The 19,829-nt window shown below is 45.9% G+C and overlaps 1 protein-coding gene across 3 annotated transcripts in view; it reads right to left on the minus strand.

Moving 5' to 3' along the window:
- LOC115109274 (low-density lipoprotein receptor-related protein 5-like) overlaps positions 1–19,829 on the minus strand; it is a 92,629-nt gene that overhangs the window by 14,263 nt on the left and 58,537 nt on the right. For all 3 annotated transcript variants that reach the window (XM_065009689.1, XM_029634005.2, XM_065009690.1), the window contains 7 exons: positions 15,077–15,293; positions 12,955–13,244; positions 12,512–12,738; positions 6,749–6,933; positions 6,194–6,517; positions 5,345–5,541; positions 4,871–5,085 (listed from right to left, as the gene is read on the minus strand). In XM_065009689.1, coding sequence (XP_064865761.1) covers positions 4,871–5,085; positions 5,345–5,541; positions 6,194–6,517; positions 6,749–6,933; positions 12,512–12,738; positions 12,955–13,244; positions 15,077–15,293 — 1,655 coding nt within the window. The remainder of the gene's footprint in view (positions 1–4,870; positions 5,086–5,344; positions 5,542–6,193; positions 6,518–6,748; positions 6,934–12,511; positions 12,739–12,954; positions 13,245–15,076; positions 15,294–19,829) is intronic.

The following is a 19,829-nucleotide window of genomic DNA, read 5'->3' on the forward strand; positions in this document are numbered from 1 at the left end:
TGGGGGGCCAGAGCAGCGAACAGTTTTGACTGGGCTGAGCGGGAACTGTACTTCCTCAGTGGTAGGGAGGCGAGCAGGCCAGAGGTGGATGAACGCAGTGCCCTTGTTTGGGTGTAGGGCCTGATCAGAGCCTGGAGGTACTGAGGTGCCGTTCCCCTCACAGCTCCGTAGGCAAGCACCATGGTCTTGTAGCGGATGCGAGCTTCAACTGGAAGCCAGTGGAGGGAGCGGAGGAGCGGGGTGACGTGAGAGAACTTGGGAAGGTTGAACACCAGACGGGCTGCGGCGTTCTGGATGAGTTGTAGGGGTTTAATGGCACAGGCAGGGAGCCCAGCCAACAGCGAGTTGCAGTAATCCAGACGGGAGATGACAAGTGCCTGGATTAGGACCTGCGCCGCTTCCTGTGTGAGGCAGGGTCGTACTCTGCGGATGTTGTAGAGCATGAACCTACAGGAACGGGCCACCGCCTTGATGTTAGTTGAGAACGACAGGGTGTTGTCCAGGATCACGCCAAGGTTCTTAGCGCTCTGGGAGGAGGACACAATGGAGTTGTCAACCGTGATGGCGAGATCATGGAACGGGCAGTCCTTCCCCGGGAGGAAGAGCAGCTCCGTCTTGCCGAGGTTCAGCTTGAGGTGGTGATCCGTCATCCACACGGATATGTCTGCCAGACATGCAGAGATGCGATTCGCCACCTGGTCATCAGAAGGGGGAAAGGAGAAGATTAATTGTGTGTCGTCTGCATAGCAATGATAGGAGAGACCATGTGAGGTTATGACAGAGCCAAGTGACTTGGTGTATAGCGAGAATAGGAGAGGGCCTAGAACAGAGCCCTGGGGGACACCAGTGGTGAGAGCACGTGGTGTGGAGACGGATTCTCGCCACGCCACCTGGTAGGAGCGACCTGTCAGGTAGGACGCAATCCAAGCGTGGGCCGCGCCGGAGATGCCCAACTCGGAGAGGGTGGAGAGGAGGATCTGATGGTTCACAGTATCGAAGGCAGCCGATAGGTCTAGAAGGATGAGAGCAGAGGAGAGAGAGTTAGCTTTAGCAGTGCGGAGCGCATCCGTGATACAGAGAAGAGCAGTCTCTGTTGAATGACTAGTCTTGAAACCTGACTGATTTGGATCAAGAAGGTCATTCTGAGAGAGATAGCGGGAGAGCTGGCCAAGGACGGCACGTTCAAGAGTTTTGGAGAGAAAAGAAAGAAGGGATACTGGTCTGTAGTTGTTGACATCGGAGGGATCGAGTGTAGGTTTTTTCAGAAGGGGTGCAACTCTCGCTCTCTTGAAGACGGAAGGGACGTAGCCAGCGGTCAGGGATGAGTTGATGAGCGAGGTGAGGTAAGGGAGAAGGTCTCCGGAAATGGTCTGGAGAAGAGAGGAGGGGATAGGGTCAAGCGGGCAGGTTGTTGGGCGGCCGGCCGTCACAAGACGCGAGATTTCATCTGGAGAGAGAGGGGAGAAAGAGGTCAGAGCACAGGGTAGGGCAGTGTGAGCAGAACCAGCGGTGTCGTTTGACTTAGCAAACGAGGATCGGATGTCGTCGACCTTCTTTTCAAAATGGTTGACGAAGTCATCTGCAGAGAGGGAGGAGGGGGGAGGGGGAGGAGGATTCAGGAGGGAGGAGAAGGTTGCAAAGAGCTTCCTAGGGTTAGAGGCAGATGCTTGGAATTTAGAGTGGTAGAAAGTGGCTTTAGCAGCAGAGAGAGAAGAGGAAAATGTAGAGAGGAGGGAGTGAAAGGATGTCAGGTCCGCAGGGAGGCGAGTTTTCCTCCATTTCCGCTCGGCTGCCCGGAGCCCTGTTCTGTGAGCTCGCAATGAGTCGTCGAGCCACGGAGCGGGAGGGGAGGACCGAGCCGGCCTGGAGGATAGGGGACATAGAGAGTCAAAGGATGCAGAAAGGGAGGAGAGGAGGGTTGAGGAGGCAGAATCAGGAGATAGGTTGGAGAAGGTTTGAGCAGAGGGAAGAGATGATAGGATGGAAGAGGAGAGAGTAGCGGGGGAGAGAGAGCGAAGGTTGGGACGGCGCGATACCATCCGAGTAGGGGCAGTGTGGGAAGTGTTGGATGAGAGCGAGAGGGAAAAGGATACAAGGTAGTGGTCGGAGACTTGGAGGGGAGTTGCAACGAGGTTAGTGGAAGAACAGCATCTAGTAAAGATGAGGTCGAGCGTATTTCCTGCCTTGTGAGTAGGGGGGAAGGTGAGAGGGTGAGGTCAAAAGAGGAGAGGAGTGGAAAGAAGGAGGCAGAGAGGAATGAGTCAAAGGTAGGCGTGGGGAGGTTAAAGTCGCCCAGAACTGTGAGAGGTGAGCCGTCCTCAGGAAAGGAGCTTATCAAGGCATCAAGCTCATTGATGAACTCTCCGAGGGAACCTGGAGGGCGATAAATGATAAGGATGTTAAGCTTGAAAGGGCTGGTAACTGTGACAGCATGGAATTCAAAGGAGGCGATAGACAGATGGGTAAGGGGAGAAAGAGAGAATGACCACTTGGGAGAGATGAGGATCCCGGTGCCACCACCCCGCTGACCAGAAGCTCTCGGGGTGTGCGAGAACACGTGGGCAGACGAAGAGAGAGCAGTAGGAGTAGCAGTGTTGTCTGTGGTGATCCATGTTTCCGTCAGTGCCAAGAAGTCGAGGGACTGGAGGGAGACATAGGCGGAGATGAACTCTGCCTTGTTGGCCGCAGATCGGCAGTTCCAGAGGCTACCGGAGACCTGGAACTCCACGTGGGTCGGCGCGCTGGGACCACCAGATTAGGTGGCCGCGGCCACGCGGTGTGGAGCGTTTGTATGGTCTGTGCAGAGAGGAGAGAACAGGGATAGACAGACACATAGTTGACAGGCTACACAAGAGGCTACGCTAATGCAAAGGAGATTGGAATGACAAGTGGACTACACGTCACGAGTGTTCAGAAAGTTAAGCTTACGTAGCAAGAATCTTATTGACTAAAATGATTAAAATGATACAGTACTGCTGAAGTAGGCTAGCTGGCAGAGGCTGCGTTGTTGACTATGTAGGCTAGCTGGCATTGGCTGCGTTGTTGACACTACACTAATCAAGTCGTTCCGTTGAGTGTAATAGTTTCTACTGTGCTGCTATTCGGGCCAGCTGGCTAGCTAGCAGTGTTGATTACGTTACGTTGCGTTAAAAGAACGACAATAGCTGGCTAGCTAACCTAGGAAATCGCTCTAGACTACACAATTATCTTTGATACAAAGACGGCTATGTAGCTAGCTATGTAGCTAGCTACGATCAAACAAATCAAGCCGTTGTACTGTAATGAAATGAAATGAAAAATGTGATACTACCTGTGGAGCGAAGCGAAATGCGACCGGATTGTTGAGTGCAGAAGTTCTGTTCGGTAGACGTTGGCTAGCTGTTGGCTAGCTAGCAGAGTCTCCTATGTTAAGGACGACATAAAACTACACACTCTAAACTACACAATTATCTTGGGTACGAAGACAGCAAAGACAACTATGTAGCTAGCTAACACTACACTAATCAAGTCGTTCAGTTGAGTGTAATAGTTGTGCTGCTAATCGGTAGACGGTGGACTAGCTAACGGTGGACGTTAGCTAGCTGGCTAGCTGCAGGGCAGTGTAGACTGCGTTAGGACGACGAAATACGATAATTACGCAATTATCTATGATACAAAGACGGCTATGTAGCTAGCTAAGAAGAAATTGCTAAGATTAGACAAATCAAACCGTTGTACTATAATGAAATGTAATGAAATGTAATACTACCTGCGGACCGAGTGCAGATGCGACCGCTCGCTCCAACCCGGAAGTATTAATGTAATAACATAATGCTTTGAGTAAATGTAGAAGCCGTCACTTCAAGGGAAAGTGGGAGAAAACAAATGAACCCCACAGCTCTTCAACCTGCCTGTAACCTTTTGAGACTGTGTACTGAGCTTGACCAAATATCTTCAATGTCTATTTAGTGCTTTCCATGCCCATGGAGAGACAAGCAACTGAATGCAACTTTCAAATTGGATAAAAACAACTACAAGACCATGTCAAATTATCAAAATTGTCAAGCTGATTGCCAACAATATTCAGTTCGAGATTTTTGGGATTAAACGTCTCATGCTGATTAGTTTACTCCGGGTCACTCCTATGAGAGAAGTCACCTCCGCCACATCCAAGCCAAACCACATAGGAGAGCCCCAAATAGAACGGAACATGGACGACGGCCGCATCGACAATGAGCATCACAATTACAGTGCAGCCTGCCAGGGCCTGACCTACGGCCCTGACCATACTACTGCACCACTGGAGAGGAGAAAGTAGTGCAGGCAGAACAGTAAACACAACCATCTGCTGCACACATGACCTGACATTCTCAGTCTCGTAGTTACTTGGGGCTGTGGTTCCTTCCCTGCCCTATCGAAGGAAAATAAACACTGTTCCACAGAGTCTCCTATGTCAAATTGTCAACACCACATCACTAAACACCTGATCACCCATTAATTACTCTGCTGCTTGGAGGAGTGCCACACCCAGTCCCTGATCTGCCCGCCAGCCAACTGCTATATTTACACACATACAAGTGGCATCGCTCACTTGAAAATATTTCATAAGGGGACACTGAACTATTTTGGAAGTCCTGTTTATTTTCAAAAGCTTTCAAGTGAGTGAGGTCCCTCGGTTTTTCATTCCCAAGTCCACCACAATCGGGGTAGATTTGAAAACCGAGCCTGGGAGATTTGAAATAGAAATGTTGCTATCCCTAAATCCAGTTATTGAGTCAGTCTGCCTCTATTTGCACAAAAAACAGTTGCCTCGAGCTGTAACAGTATGAACCAGGCAGCACTTTGTTTTCCAGTCTCCTCTTTGATACAACACTCTCCCTTCCCTCCTCACCCTTTTTCGGCGTTGACTACAATGGCTCTGGGTTTGTCATGTTCATCTCGCAGCACCACGCCCACGGCATCTCCGTCCAGGCGCTGGAGGTTGATGGTATTGGTGGCCTCACAAGTCCAGTAGACAGTACGGCTGTAGGCGTCCAGGCTCAGGTCGTGGGGCTGTTTGTCAGGCTGCTGCTGGTGGGTGGAAGTGGTGGACACCACCACTGACGACTGGAAAAGGATGAAGGAGATAGATATTAAATTAGAGAAAGGGCCTATAATTGTGAAAGGTTTCACACTGTCGACAAAAGATATGCGAGTGTTCAAACAAATGTATTTGTGCATGATGGCTGCACTGACGTCAATTAAATTAAGTTCTATAACTCCCTCAACTTTATATGCATGTAAACTAGAATTAATATACACAATATACTATATGCATCTTAAGTGTGTATGTAAATATATGGTCCTCTTTATCAGCATGACTCACCTGTGTGCCATCGTCGCGGGCCCTCCTGATGTTCTGCCGCCCGTCCACCCAGTAGATCAGGTGGTCTAGGGGGTCGTAGCTGATGGCCCGGACGTTGCGGAGGACGTGGATGGGAAGGATGATGTCGGGGCTCTGCTCACCCAGAACCATGCGGCTGATTGAGGCCTTCTGGCTGAACAGGAGGAAGCTCGAGGGGGCTGGAGGGAGGGAGGGGTCAGAGGTTAACAGGCCCAATCCAAACATTTGAATCTCTCCATCTCGCTCACTCTCTCTGTCCCCTCCCTCTACATCTCTTCCTCCCTCTCTCCTACCAACCTTTCCATGACTCAGGATGTTGTAATCAGCTTAATAGAATGCAGTAATCAGTGGTCCCCAGAGGCCAGGGAAGTATGCAGCAGTAAGAAAGAAAAATACATGTAGGAACACAGGGCCTTCATCCCATGCCAAGACCAGAGGAATGCTCAGTCTGTGATATGTGCACAGCAACCTCCTTTCTAACACTTGTCCACATCAGGCCTCAGTGAAAGTCTGAGGTCAGCTCATGGTATGATTCAGACAGACACGTGTTATGAGGTTTTGCATGGCCAAGGGCTGTAGACACACCTGGATTTGATTAAGACAATACATCCTTCTAGAGCAAAGACGTTGTAAAATACACTGACTCGCCTACTCTTAACAGAGAGATTCAATTTCCAACTTACAGTAAAATGTCCACAGGAGATTAGTGCATATGTCTCAAAACAGAATAAACTGACTGTACCAACACACTAAATACAACACTGAACCAAATTAAAAACATAAACCCAACAACCCCCTGTTAATGCCGGCCCTGGTCATTTCTCTACTCACAGCTGCAGTTCCTGCTGTTTGAGTCCAGGATGTAGTGGGAGGCACAGCGGCACTGGGAGCCGGAGGGTGACGCCAGGCACAGGTGGGCACAGTTGCCGTTGTTCTGGGAGCAGTCATTGGCACCGTCCTGGCGAGAGGAGTGGAAGACCAGGATGTCCATGACGTACTCCAGGCGTCCCTGGACCATGGTGCGGTTCAGCCCAGAGCGCTTGTCGGCCCGTTCGATGCTGCGCAGGTTCCAGTCTGTCCAGTAGATGTAGTCCCGGTACTGGGTCAGACCGAACGGATGAGGGAGGTCGTCAGCCACTATCTCCCTCTGCAGACCTGGATGAAACATGATTATCAATATATGGATTATTGAAGATCTGAGGATATTGATGTTAACCACAGCAATATGATATATTTGTACAGTAATATTGGGTGGAAAAGGAGAATGGACATGAATGAATATTGCTGTCAACCACAGCAATATTACAGAGTTTTATGCTCATCATGTATCATCAATCATAAACAACAGAGGGGTTGGAGAAGAGCTTGACTACTGTATGCGTTTACCTTGCATGTTGGTTGACTCTATCATACAGGTGTCCAGGTCGGTCCAGTAGAGTCTCTGGTCGATGTAGTCGATGGTGAGGCCGTTGGCTCTGCCCACTTTGTCCACTAGGGTAATTATGTTGCTGCCGTCCATGTGGGCCCTGGCGATCCTGGGCTTGCCTCCCCACTCTGTCCAATACATGTAGCTGAGGAGACACAGAGCTGCTTTATACATAGTAGAACGAGCCCATATTAGAGGTCGACTGATTAATCGTAATGGCCAATTAATTATTGCCAATTTCAAGTATTCATAATAATCTGTAATTTTTGGACACTGATTATGGCTGATTACATTGCACCCCAAAAGGAATCTGCGTGGCAGGCTGACTACCTGTTACGCGAGTGCAGCAAGGAGCCAAGGTAAATTGCTAGCTAGCATTAAACTTATCTTATTAAAAAATAATCTTAACATAATCACTAGTTAACTTCGATATAGGGGGTGTTCTTTTAATTTTTGGATAAAAAAACGTTCCTGTTTTAAACAAGATATTTTGTCACGAAAAGATGCTCGACTATGTATATAATTGACAGCTTTGGAAAGAAAACACTGACGTTTCCAAAACTGCAAAGATATTATCTGTGAGTGCCACAGAACTGATGCTACAGGCGAAACCAAGATGAAATTTCAAACAGGAAATGGCCCAGATTTTGAAAGCGCTGTGTTCCAATGTCTCCTTATATGGCTGTGAATGCGCCAGGAATGAGTCTACACTTTCTGTCGTTTCCCCAAGGTGTCTGCAGCATTGTGACGTATTTGTAGGCATATCATTGGAAGATTGACCATAAGAGACTACATTTACCAGGTGCCCGCTTGGTGTCCTCCGTCGAAATTATTGCGTAATCTCCAGCTGCGTGCATTTTTCCATTTGCTTCAGAGGAGAAACCCAACTGCCACGAATGATTTATCATCGAATAGATACAGTGCCTTGCGAAAGTATTCGGCCCCCTTGAACTTTGCGACCTTTTGCCACATTTCAGGCTTCAAACATAAAGATATAAAACTGTATTTTTTGTGAAGAATCAACAACAAGTGGGACACAATCATGAAGTGGAACGACATTTATTGGATATTTCAAACTTTTTTAACAAATCAAAAACTGAAAAATTGGGCATGCAAAATTATTCAGCCCCTTTACTTTCAGTGCAGCAAACTCTCTCCAGAAGTTCAGTGAGGATCTCTGAATGATCCAATGTTGACCTAAATGACTAATGATGATAAATACAATCCACCTGTGTGTAATCAAGTCTCTGTATAAATGCACCTGCACTGTGATAGTCTCAGAGGTCCGTTAAAAGCACAGAGAGCATCATGAAGAACAAGGAACACACCAGGCAGGTCCGAGATACTGTTGTGAAGAAGTTTAAAGCCGGATTTGGATACAAAAAGATTTCCCAAGCTTTAAACATCCCAAGGAGCACTGTGCAAGCGATAATATTGAAATGGAAGGAGTATCAGACCACTGCAAATCTACCAAGACCTGGCCGTCCCTCTAAACTTTCAGCTCATACAAGGAGAAGACAGATCAGAGATGCATCCAAGAGGCCCATGATCACTCTGGATGAACTGCAGAGATCTACAGCTGAGGTGGGAGACTCTGTCCATAGGACAACAATCAGTCGTATATTGCACAAATCTGGCCTTTATGGAAGAGTGGCAAGAAGAAAGCCATTTCTTAAAGATATCCATAAAAAGTGTTGTTTAAAGTTTGCCACAAGCCACCTGGGAGACACCAAACATGTGGAAGAAGGTGCTCTGGTCAGATGAAACCAAAATTGAACTTTTTGGCAACAATGCAAAACGTTATGTTTGGCGTAAAAGCAACACAGCTCATCACCCTGAACACACCATCCCCACTGTCAAACATGGTGGTGGCAGCATCATGGTTTGGGCCTGCCTTTCTTCAGCAGGGACAGGGAAGATGGTTAAAATTGATGGGAAGATGGATGGAGCCAAATACAGGACCATTCTGGAAGAAAACCTGATGGAGTCTGCAAAAGACCTGAGACTGGGATGGAGATTTGTCTTCCAACAAGACAATGATCCAAAACATAAAGCAAAATCTACAATGGAATGGTTCAAAAATAAACATATCCAGGTGTTAGAATGGCCAAGTCAAAGTCCAGACCTGAATCCAATCGAGAATCTGTGGAAAGAACTGAAAACTGCTGTTCACAAATGCTCTCCATCCAACCTCACTGAGCTCAAGCTGTTTTGCAAGGAGGAATGGGAAAAAATTTCAGTCTCTCGATGTGCAAAACTGATAGAGACATACCCCAAGCGACTTACAGCTGTAATCGCAGCACGCCCAATTTTTCAGTTTTTGATTTGTTAAAAAAGTTTGAAATATCCAATAAATGTCGTTCCACTTCATGATTGTGTCCCAATTGTTGATTCTTCACAAAAAAATACAGTTTTATATCTTTATGTTTGAAGCCTGAAATGTGGCAAAAGGTCGCAAAGTTCAAGGGGGCCGAATACTTTCGCAAGGCACTGTATGTGAAAAACACCTTGAGGATTGATTCTAAACAACGTTTGCCATGTTTCTGTCGATATTATGGAGTTAATTTGGAAAAAAGTTCACGTTGTAATGACTGAATTTTCTGGTTTTTTTCTTAGCCAAACGTGGTGAACAAAACAGAGCGATTTCTCCTACACAAATAATCTTTTTGGAAAAACTGAACATTTGCTATCTAACTAAGAGTCTCCTCATTGAAAACATCCGAAGTTCTTCAAAGGTAAATGATTTTATTTGAATGCTTTTCTTGTTTTTTGTGAAAATGTTGCCTGCTGAATGCTAGGCTTAATGCTATGCTAGCTATCAATACTCTTACACAAATGCTTGTGTAGCTATGGTTGAAAAGCATATTTTGAAAATCTGAGATGACAGTGTTGTTAACAAAAGGCTAAGCTTGTGAGCCAATATATTTATTTAATTTCATTTGCGATTTTCATGAATAGTTAACGTTGCGTTATGGTAATGAGCTTGAGGCTATGATTACGCTCCCGGATACGGGATTGCTCGACGCTAGAGGTTAACTACACATGGTTGATGATATTACTAGTTTAACTAGCTTGTCCGGTGTTGCAAATAACCAATGCGGTGCCTGTTAATTTATCATCGAATCACAGCCTACTTCTCCAAACGTGTGATGATTTAACAAGCGCATTCGCGAAAAAAAGCACTGTCGTTGCACCAATGTGTACCTAACCATAAACATCAATGCAATTCTTAAAATCAATACACAAGTATATATTTTTTAAACCTGCATAGTTAGTTAATATTGCCCGCTAACATGAATTTCTTCTAACTAGGGAAATTGTGTCATTTCTCTTGCGTTCTGTGCAAGCAGAGTCAGGGTATATGCAGCAGTTTGGGCCGCCTGGCTCATGGCGAACTGTGTGAAGACCATTTCTTTTTAACAAAGATGGTAATTAATTTGCCAGAATTGTACATAATTATGACATAACATTGAAGGTTGTGCAATGTAACAGCAATATTTAGACTTAGGGATGCCACCCGTTAGATAAAATATGGAACAACCTAGAACTTGTTACCTGGGAATATTGAAGACTCATATTAAAAGGAACCACCAGCTTTCATATGTTCTGAGCAAGGAACTTAAACATGAGCTTTTTTACATGGCAAATATTGCACTTTTACTTTCTTCTCCAACACTGTGTTTTTGCATTATTTAAACCCAATTGAACAGGTTTCATTATTTTTTTTTGAGACTAAATTAATTTTGATGTATTATATTACGTTAAAATAAGTGTTCATTCAGAAATGCTGTAATTGTCATATATATATATATATATATATATATAATGACCAAGAAAAGCCGATACCAATTAATCGGACGATTTTTCGGCTTTTTTTGGTCCTCCAATAATCGGTATTAATCATAAATCGGTCGACCTCTAGCCCATATATCCCCAAACACTTGATGCCAGCCAAGACTATGTCTGCATTCCCAAACTAATTCAATATGGACTGGTAAATTGGTAAATGGCAACGGCCCCAGCAATGGGGACAATACCTGTAGAACTCAACCCAGTTCAGTATCTGAGAAAGGAAACCATGCTGAGGGTTAAGGCTAGGTGGTAAAAATGCATCAGAAGCCACAAGCATGACTCTTGACAGCTCCAGGACATGACTTCATCCTGCAGAGTGACATGTAAAAGCTGTGACATGTTGGCACACATGTATCGACTAACAACTCCTCACATGGAGGAGAAGTCTCCGTCTGTAAGGGTAGGGTAGGCAACATCACATTCGCCATGCTGACTCTCAACATGGGGGCTCCACAGGGGTGTGTGCTTAGTCCCCTACTGTTCACCCACGACTGCATGGTCACGCACTACTCCAACACGATCATCAAGTTAGCTGACGACACGACAGTGGTAGGCCTTTTCACCGGCGGCGATGAGACGCCTACAGAAAGGAGGTTAGTGACTTGGCAATGTGGTGCCAGGACAACAACATCAGTAGAGACCAAAGAGCTGATCGTGGACTGCAGGAAACGGGGGGGAGCTGATCGAGAGCTGGTTGAGAGCTTCAAGTTCCTCAGTGTCCAAATCACTAAAGTACTTAAAATGGTCCGCACACAGTCATGAAGGCGCAACAGTACCTCATCCCCCTAAAGAGGTTGAAAAGATTTGGATTGGACCCTCAGATCCTCAAAATGTTGAGAGCATCTTGACTGGCTGCATCACTGCTTGGTTTGGCAACTGCACTGCCCTTGATCATATGGCGCTACAGAGGGTGGTACGGACAGCCCAGTACGTCACTGCGGCCCAGCTCCCTGCCATCCAGGACCTCCAAATCAGGTGGTGAAAATTGCTAAAGACACCAGCCACCCAAGCCAAAGACTGTTCTCTCTGCTTACGCACGGCAAGTGGTACCAGAGCAACAAGTCTGACACCAACAGGCTCCTAAACAGCTTCTATTCCTAAGTCATAAGACTGCTAAATAGCTAACAAAATGGCTACACAGACTATCTGCATTGACCCTTCTATTTTATTTTTGCACTGACTCTGTGGCTATACACTCACACACTTAAATGTATTCACACACAACATGCACACATTCATAATGACTCTACACACACGCATCACGCATACACACTGCTGCTACTACTCTGTTTATCTTATCTTCATATCCTGATGCCTAGTCACCTTACCCCAATACATATCTACCTCTACCACACTGTATTCCTGCTCATTGTAACTATGGTATTGGCACGGACCATGAACTGACCCTGTATATAGCTTACTTGTGTTCTTCTTATTTCTATTTCTCGTGTGTTTTTGTTCGGCTATATTTTATAGTACTACTGATATTGATTACTGCATTGTTGGGAAAGAGCTTGCAAGAAAGACATTTCACTGTACATGTGCACGTGACTAAAACTTGAAAGCCGCAGTGCTGTGCCACTGATGCAACCTCACTACACTCCCTGCCTAAGAAAGTCAGAGGGAACGAATCATGCGAAGGGAATTCATCCAGCCAGACAGTAATCTCTATGGGTACTGGTGAACAGATGACGTCAGCCTAGCCTGGTTTCAGATCCGTTTGTACCGCCTTGCCATTCCAACTCCTATGGACATTCTCACACGTTCAAAGCTGGCAAGACAGCTCAAACCGATCTGGGACCAGGCTCATGCCAGTCAGACAGGTCTGTGAGTTGTGTCATGCAGATGAGCTGGATCCCAGTCAATCTTACCCATTGGCAGGGTTAAGGGCCAGTGAGCGAGGGTTGTCCAGGTCCTTACACACCAGGACCTGCCGGTATTGTCCATCCAGCCGGGCCACCTCTATGCGGTTGGTCCCTGTGTCGGCCCAGTACACGTTCCTGCCCATCCAGTCTACTGCCATGCCTTCTGGGTAGTCCAGCCCAAACTCGATCACATGCTCCACAGAGCTGCCGTTCATGAAGGCCCTGCTGATGGTCTGAGGGAGGGAGGACAGTGGAGTAGAGTCAGACACTTGTACAACAGTCAGGCACTGAGCTCAATATGAACCAAAAAAGACTGGAGCTTAAATATAAATAAAACATCCCGATAGCTAAATTAACCCAGATGACAGAAAACAAACCCCCAAAATTAGAATGGAAACCCTAAAACGAATGACTAGAATAGAATGACAGAGAAAAGGAGTCATTCTCACCTTAGTGCTGACGTCAGTCCAGTAGATCCTGTTCTCGGAGACGTCAAAGTCGAGGGCGGAGGCCTCCTTGACCCCGGTGAGGGGGATGGCAACGTCGTTAGAGTTGGTCCCGAGGGAGATGGAGCGGATGTCAGCCCGGTTGGTGAAGAGCAGGAAAGCCTCGGGCACCACGCATGTCCTCATGTCACTGAGGAGCTCCAGGCCCATGGGACAGTCACAGCGCAGGCCCTGGGGCCGGTGGAAACACAGGTGGCTGCAGCCGCCATTATCCTCCACACAGCCGTTTGTGCCTTTATGAGGGAGAGGGACAGAGAGAGACATGGTCAGTTTAGCTGCAGCAGACCGGGAGGTCTGGTACTGTCCTCTTTAAGGACTGTTTACAGCTGTCAGTTGTGATAATACATCATACATAAGAAAACATTTACCCTAGTGGTACTCAGAATTATTGCATACTTAATACTGTAGAACTTTAAAATAAAAAATAAATATTTAACCTTTATTTTAACTAGGCAAGTCAGTTAAGAATAAATTCTTATTTACAATGACTGCCTACCCCGGCCAAATCCTAACGATGCTTCGCCAATAGTGCGCCACAATATGTCACTACCTAAACTCGGCAAAAAAAGAAACGTCTTTTTTTAGGACCATGTCTTTTAAAGATAATTCGTAAATATCAAAATCTTAATTGTAAAGGGTTTAAACACTGTTCCATGCGTGTTCAATGAACCATAAATAATTAATGAAGATGCACCTGTGGAACGGTCGTTAAGGCACTAACAGCTTACAGATGGTAGGCAATTAAGGTCAGTTATGAAAACTTAGGACACTAAAGAGGCCCTTCTACTGACTCTGAAAAACAACCAAAAGAAAGATGCCCAGGGTCCCTGCTCATCTGTGTGAATGTGCCTTAGGCATGCTGCATTGAGGCATGAGGACTGCAGATGTGGCCAGGGCAATAAATTGCAATGTCCGTACCGTGAGACGCCGAAGACAGCGCTACAGGAAGACAGGACTGACAGCTGATCATCCACGCAGTGGCAGACCATGTGTAACAACACCTGCACAGGATCGGTACATCCAAACATCACACCTGCGGGACAGGTACAGGATGGCAACAACTGCCGGAGTTACACCAGGAACGCACTCAATCAGTGCTCAGACTGTCCGTAATAGGCTGAGAGTGGCTGGACTGAGGGCTTGTAGGCCTGTTGTAAGGCAGGTCCTCACCAGACATCACCGGCAACAACGTCGCCTATGGGCACAAACCTACTGACGTTGGACCAGACAGGACTGGCAAAAAGTGCTCTTCACTGACGAGTCGCGGTTTTGTCGCACCAGGGGTGATGGTCAGATTCACGTTTATAGTCGAAGGAATGAGTGTTACATCGATGGCCTGTACTCGGTGGTGGAGGGTCCGTCATGGTCTGGGGCAGTGTGTCCCAGCATCATCGGACTGAGCTTGTTGTCATTGCAGGCAATCTCAATGCTGTGCGTTACTGAGAAGACATCCTCCTCCCTCATGTGGTACCCTTCCTGCAGTCTCATCCTGACATGACCCTCCAGCATGACAATGCCACCAGCCATACTGCTCGTTCTGTGCGTGATTTCCTGCAAGACAGGAATGTCAGTGTTCTGCCATGGCCAACGAAGAGCCCAGATCTCAATCCCATTGAGCACGTCTGGGAAACTGTGTATTGGAGGGTGAGTGCTAGGCCCATTCCCCCCAGAAATGTCTGGGAACTTGCAGGTGCCTTCGTGGAAGAGTGGGGTAACATCTCACAGCAAGAACTGGCAAACCTGGTGCAGTCCATGAGGAGATCGATTGCAGTACTTAATGCAGCTGGTGGCCACACAAAATACTGACTGTTACTTTTGACCCCCTCTTTGTTCAGGGACACATTATTCCATTTCTGTTCGTCACATATCTATGGAACTTTATGTCTCAGTTGTTGAATCTTATGTTCATAAATATTTACACGTTAAGTTTGCTGAAAATACACACAGTTGACAGTGAGAGGATGTTTCCTTTTTTGCTGAGTTTAAATGAAACACACTTCTTACACTACTATAGCTGTGTACATCCAAATAACAATAAAACCCCATAATTTCCTCTTTCTCTTACCGGAGACCTCAGTGACTCTGGTGGCTTTGAGTCCCATGAGATCAGGCAGCTGGTCAATGATGATCTCTCGGATGGCGTTGGTCTTGTGGACCCTCTCGATGCTCCTCCTCTGCCAGTCCGTCCAGTAGATGTAGTCGCCCAGCAGCGTGAAGCCAAAGATGTGGGGTAGCTTGTCCTCCAGTAGGGTCATCCTATTGGAGCCGTCCACATCAATCACCTGGGTTTACGGAGAGGAGGGGGTTTTAATATTGATGGGGAACCCAAGCAGTATCTTTTGCCAAGTATGAGCAAAAAAGTTTGTCATTTCAGCACCCGTGGAGCAGTTGGGTGCTTTGCTCAAGGTCACAGTGGTAGGAAACGGCAACTGATAGGCATTTGTCTGATTAGGCATACGCAATTGTCCAAGCAAAAGTTTGTCCTCAGGCTCTTGTTCTGTAACACACAAGCATCTACCCACACCCATAGATCAGGATTCCCCAATTGGCGGAAAGAAACTGGTGGGGATTTTATTTGGCTGCCAAAGTTTACTGACCAAACAAATATTTTTTGTAAAAACAATAGCAAATCAAGTGATTTAATTTCAGAAATGTTCCACAGTATTTCCAAGCATAATATTGTAAACAGAAGTTAGCAAGGTTTGAAATTATTGTGTTTTAGTCAAATATATCTGTCTGTGCTTCTTGCGGTCAATTTGCAGTCTACAAATTATTTGGAATTATGTCATGTCCCCCCCCCCCCGACCATCCGCTCAAGAAAAAAGAAAAAAAGTATTGCGCCTGAATCTAGTTGATGATCCCTGCCATAGATGCTGTAAGCGTCAATATGAGTTATGACATCTAATTCTTGATAACCTGAGGTAAGGTACAAAAAACACACAAACAGGTCAGAGCAGGTTACTGACACTGGATAGAATGCACTGACAATGAGAATAGTATTTCATAGAGTTGTTGAGAGCACTAATTTCAAGATTGTTTCAAAGCCAAATCATGGAGACATTTAAAATCAATAAAACTCCATATGTAACTAACTGCAAACTGACAAGCTATTTATATTCAAAGATCACCATTAACTGTGGAGCATGACCGTCAATATCTCTATCTGGGGAAAAACAACTTCTGCTAAGTGGGAGACCACACAAATAATCCTTATTCATGCAGAGTATATCATATTTAAATGAATAAATGTGACAGTATAGGATTCCAGTCACAAGGGTTGCATTAGAAAATGAAGTAAACGGATATAGGGAGTGGTGCCAAAGCATGCCTCTGTCTTATGAGGAGCAGAAAGAGAGAGCTGAAACTGAGTGTTCCTTACTGGGAACTTAACTGCTTATTTCTGAAAAGGCTGCAATTACACTCGACACGAATCCTAGCCGACCCGGCATTACTATTACACAAAACTGTGCCACTGAAAATAGACCTGTGTTTTTTATTTTAGAAAACTGGTGTAAGTTCCAGGAAATATTTCAGTCTGACTGAAAATTCTGGAGTGTGGCATCTTATTATGGCTACTCCTACGTGACATGATGAGCATATTCCACTCTAGGATAAACTGAGCACTACACAGATCAGCACTGTGTGCTTGTCCCATTTCAGTTTACATGGAGGTATCAGTGGGTTCACATGGGTGTTAATCACTCCATACAACCAACCAACCCTAGGTCTTTATTTTGGTGCGAGACAAGCCGAAGTGGCTCGGACACAAAAATGCTAATGAAAAGTTGACTTCTCTGGATGAAAACGATGCCGTCCACAAGCACTTTACAAAACCCTATAGGAACTGAGCACAAAGGCACCAGTACACTTGCATATCCTGTTCACAGCAGGTATTTAACAATGGCAACTTGAATTTATAAGATCTAGTGGTCTTACAGATGGACTTTGGATCGCTCTAGTGAATACAAACTTAGGCCCTTTCGACAGATATCGGCTGATGTCTAAATACTACCTATGCATTCACAGATGGCTCTGCCAGTGACGGCCATATTAGTGTGGCATGTTGTTTTGCCGAGAAGTTCTTAAAACAAAGACTTTCTGTACGGTGTGGTTCCCATCTTGAGCTCTTCCTGTGTGGCCAGGGAGCTTGGAGTGTGCAGACGGAGATGGGGCTGAGGCTGCTTCCAAGGGCTGCCTGCCCTGGAGGGGTGTCCACTTGATTCATTTCTGTAATTCAGTCCCTCGCTTCCTACAGCTGATGGAGCGACTCACTGACTTCCTCCCGCTCTCACAATATGAAAATAAATAAATAATTGGCACATTGTTGGGTGAAATACTTTATCTCTTCACAAACACTGCAGACAGCACAATATGAGGGGGACAGGCAGAATTTGACACCACAGAGAAATGGTGTCGCTTTTGAGGAGAAGGTGAGATGGAGGATAATCCAGCTCACTAAACTGCTCTGACCACATGGCTAAGAGAGAGAGACTAGAGGGGTGGACTGGGTTCACGCCGAGCATTCTTTATGGAACATTATACCTGTGTGTCTGTTAGGATAAAGACACTAGATAAAGACATTAGGAGAAAGCATATAGCACTGACTAAGAAGGCTAAGCACAACTCAGTGGAAAGTCTTAAAGGGGAACTGGTAAGATATTCAGAAAGGTTTGCAGTAACACACTGGGGGGGAGAGGGTAGGTCATAATGCTCAACAAAACAGCAGCCATAGTTTCTATAGCAGCCCCAGCTAGCAGAGATATAATAACTAAACTGGACTTCCCTGGAAGCTTCACACAACCTGTGTGGTATGCCATGAATGTTTATGATTCCCTGTTTTAGGGAAATTGACCGTTTTAAACACTTTTTCCTGACTTTGGAATGCAAATATGTTATTTTGCAGATAGGCCTAATTAGAGTGTTATCTGTGACCCAATTAAAATATGGATGACCAGTTGTGCTTTGGAAGCAGACTTTCACTTTAATATTATTATAACACAATCTTGGGAGCGTGGTTGAACATAGATCAACTCCAGCCCATCCTTTCTTGTCTCATGGTTACGTAGGAGTAAGGCATGAATTCTTTCCACTGGTGTAATTAGACCTTTTTATTGGATGGCATACCTTTCAAACATCTGTTTCCCCTTGCATTTATGCTTTCAGTGGACTATAGGACATTGTTTGACTGCTCACCCGAGTAACCACCAAAAACCCCAGCTATTTTTACCAGCAATGGAGAAAATCTCCAACACTGGCATTCCTTCCCTCTCCATTTATTTCGTAGTCTAATCCAGGTAAGATTACTGCTCTTTCTATGGAGTCATGTTCCTCCACATCCTGACAATTCCACATACACTGCTCGCCTTGCAGCGCAGCACATCAAAGGACTAAGTGTGCAGCTGGTTGATTTTTGGATTTTCTGGACTCCAGCCACGGTGCAGCCACACTTTCTCCAGGTTAACTCTTTCTGGGGCTAGCCAGGGAGTGGAGGGGAGGATGGAGGGAAGTGGGGGAGGGGAGGCCCTAGCCTGGGAGTGGAGGGGAGGATGGAGGGAAGTGGGGGAGGGGAGGCCCTAGACTGCAGCCACGGTGCAGCCACACTTTCTCCAGGTTAACTCTTTCTGGGGCTAGCCTGGGAGTGGAGGGGAGGATGGAGGGGAGTGGGGGAGGGGAGGCCCTAGCCTGGGAGTGGAGGGGAGGATGGAGGGAAGTGGGGGAGGGGAGGCCCTAGACTGCAGGCACGGGTAAACGCATGGCTGCCAGCACACACTGGACCCTCTGTGCTGTTAAGAACACGCCAGCTGCCTAGGCTAATTAGTCCAGAACAAACCTAAGCAGGCCTCTGAGGTCATTAAAACATATAATGCCACAGGGGGAAAAAATAATAAAAATTTACCTCCCCTTCTACCAAAAAGGAAAATCTCAGAAACAAAACACAAAATGGACTCAAAATTTAGGACCCACCAGGAAAACAAAAAAACAGCACTTTGATGGCCATTCTATCAGCAGGAGTCTATCCCCTTCCCTTACAGACGTTCTATTCATTTTTTACTGAGACAATTAGACATGGCCCTCGCCCCTGAAAGATGGGTGCACCATTTTTTCTCCCTGCTCTTTTTCACTGGGAGAGTTTTTTTATAGTGTGAGAACCCTTTTCTTGACCTGAGGAAAAGATAAACAAAACAGAAAACACAAAAGTCTCATCAGTAATTCAGGGAAAAGTCAACCGTCGGCAGGCTTCAATGCCAGCCAATTGTAAATGTCCTCTTTGCGCCTCAGTGTCATTGAGATGCCTTACAAATTCAATCTGCAGGCCGGGGCAGTGTGACGGAAGAAGGCTGCATGGCCCTCAAAGCCCAGTCTTCGTTTCTACTAGCTAGCAGCTTATAGTGGAACTGGCAGTGTTTTAACTACTTTGTAAATATGAAATAAACAGACAATGATAATATCAGTCAAAAATATAAAATTTACAGTTTATGCTTCAAAACCAACTTCATAAGAGGTTTTGCAAAAGAGGTTATATTTGACAAAAAATGTCATGATGTAGAGCTGGGATGGGCAACTTTCATTGGGATGGGAGCCACACAAAAAACTGAACTCATCATGAGGGGCTGCAGTGGCTTGTGGGTTTGCGTACCCACATCCATACCACTCCCCCTTTGCGAGCAAAACATTTTAAAGTTAATTTCCTGCAATTCCACACATTTTTCCATGGTGTGGAGAGAATATGTAGCTATTTGTTTGGCAAGCTAAAACCACAGAGCCTAGCTACCTGCTGGAAGGATGTCATGTCATTGGATGGACGAGTGGTTGAGTGG

Source organism: Oncorhynchus nerka, linkage group LG25 (genome assembly GCF_034236695.1).
Source record: "Oncorhynchus nerka isolate Pitt River linkage group LG25, Oner_Uvic_2.0, whole genome shotgun sequence".
In the NCBI taxonomy this organism is placed as follows: domain Eukaryota; kingdom Metazoa; phylum Chordata; class Actinopteri; order Salmoniformes; family Salmonidae; genus Oncorhynchus; species Oncorhynchus nerka.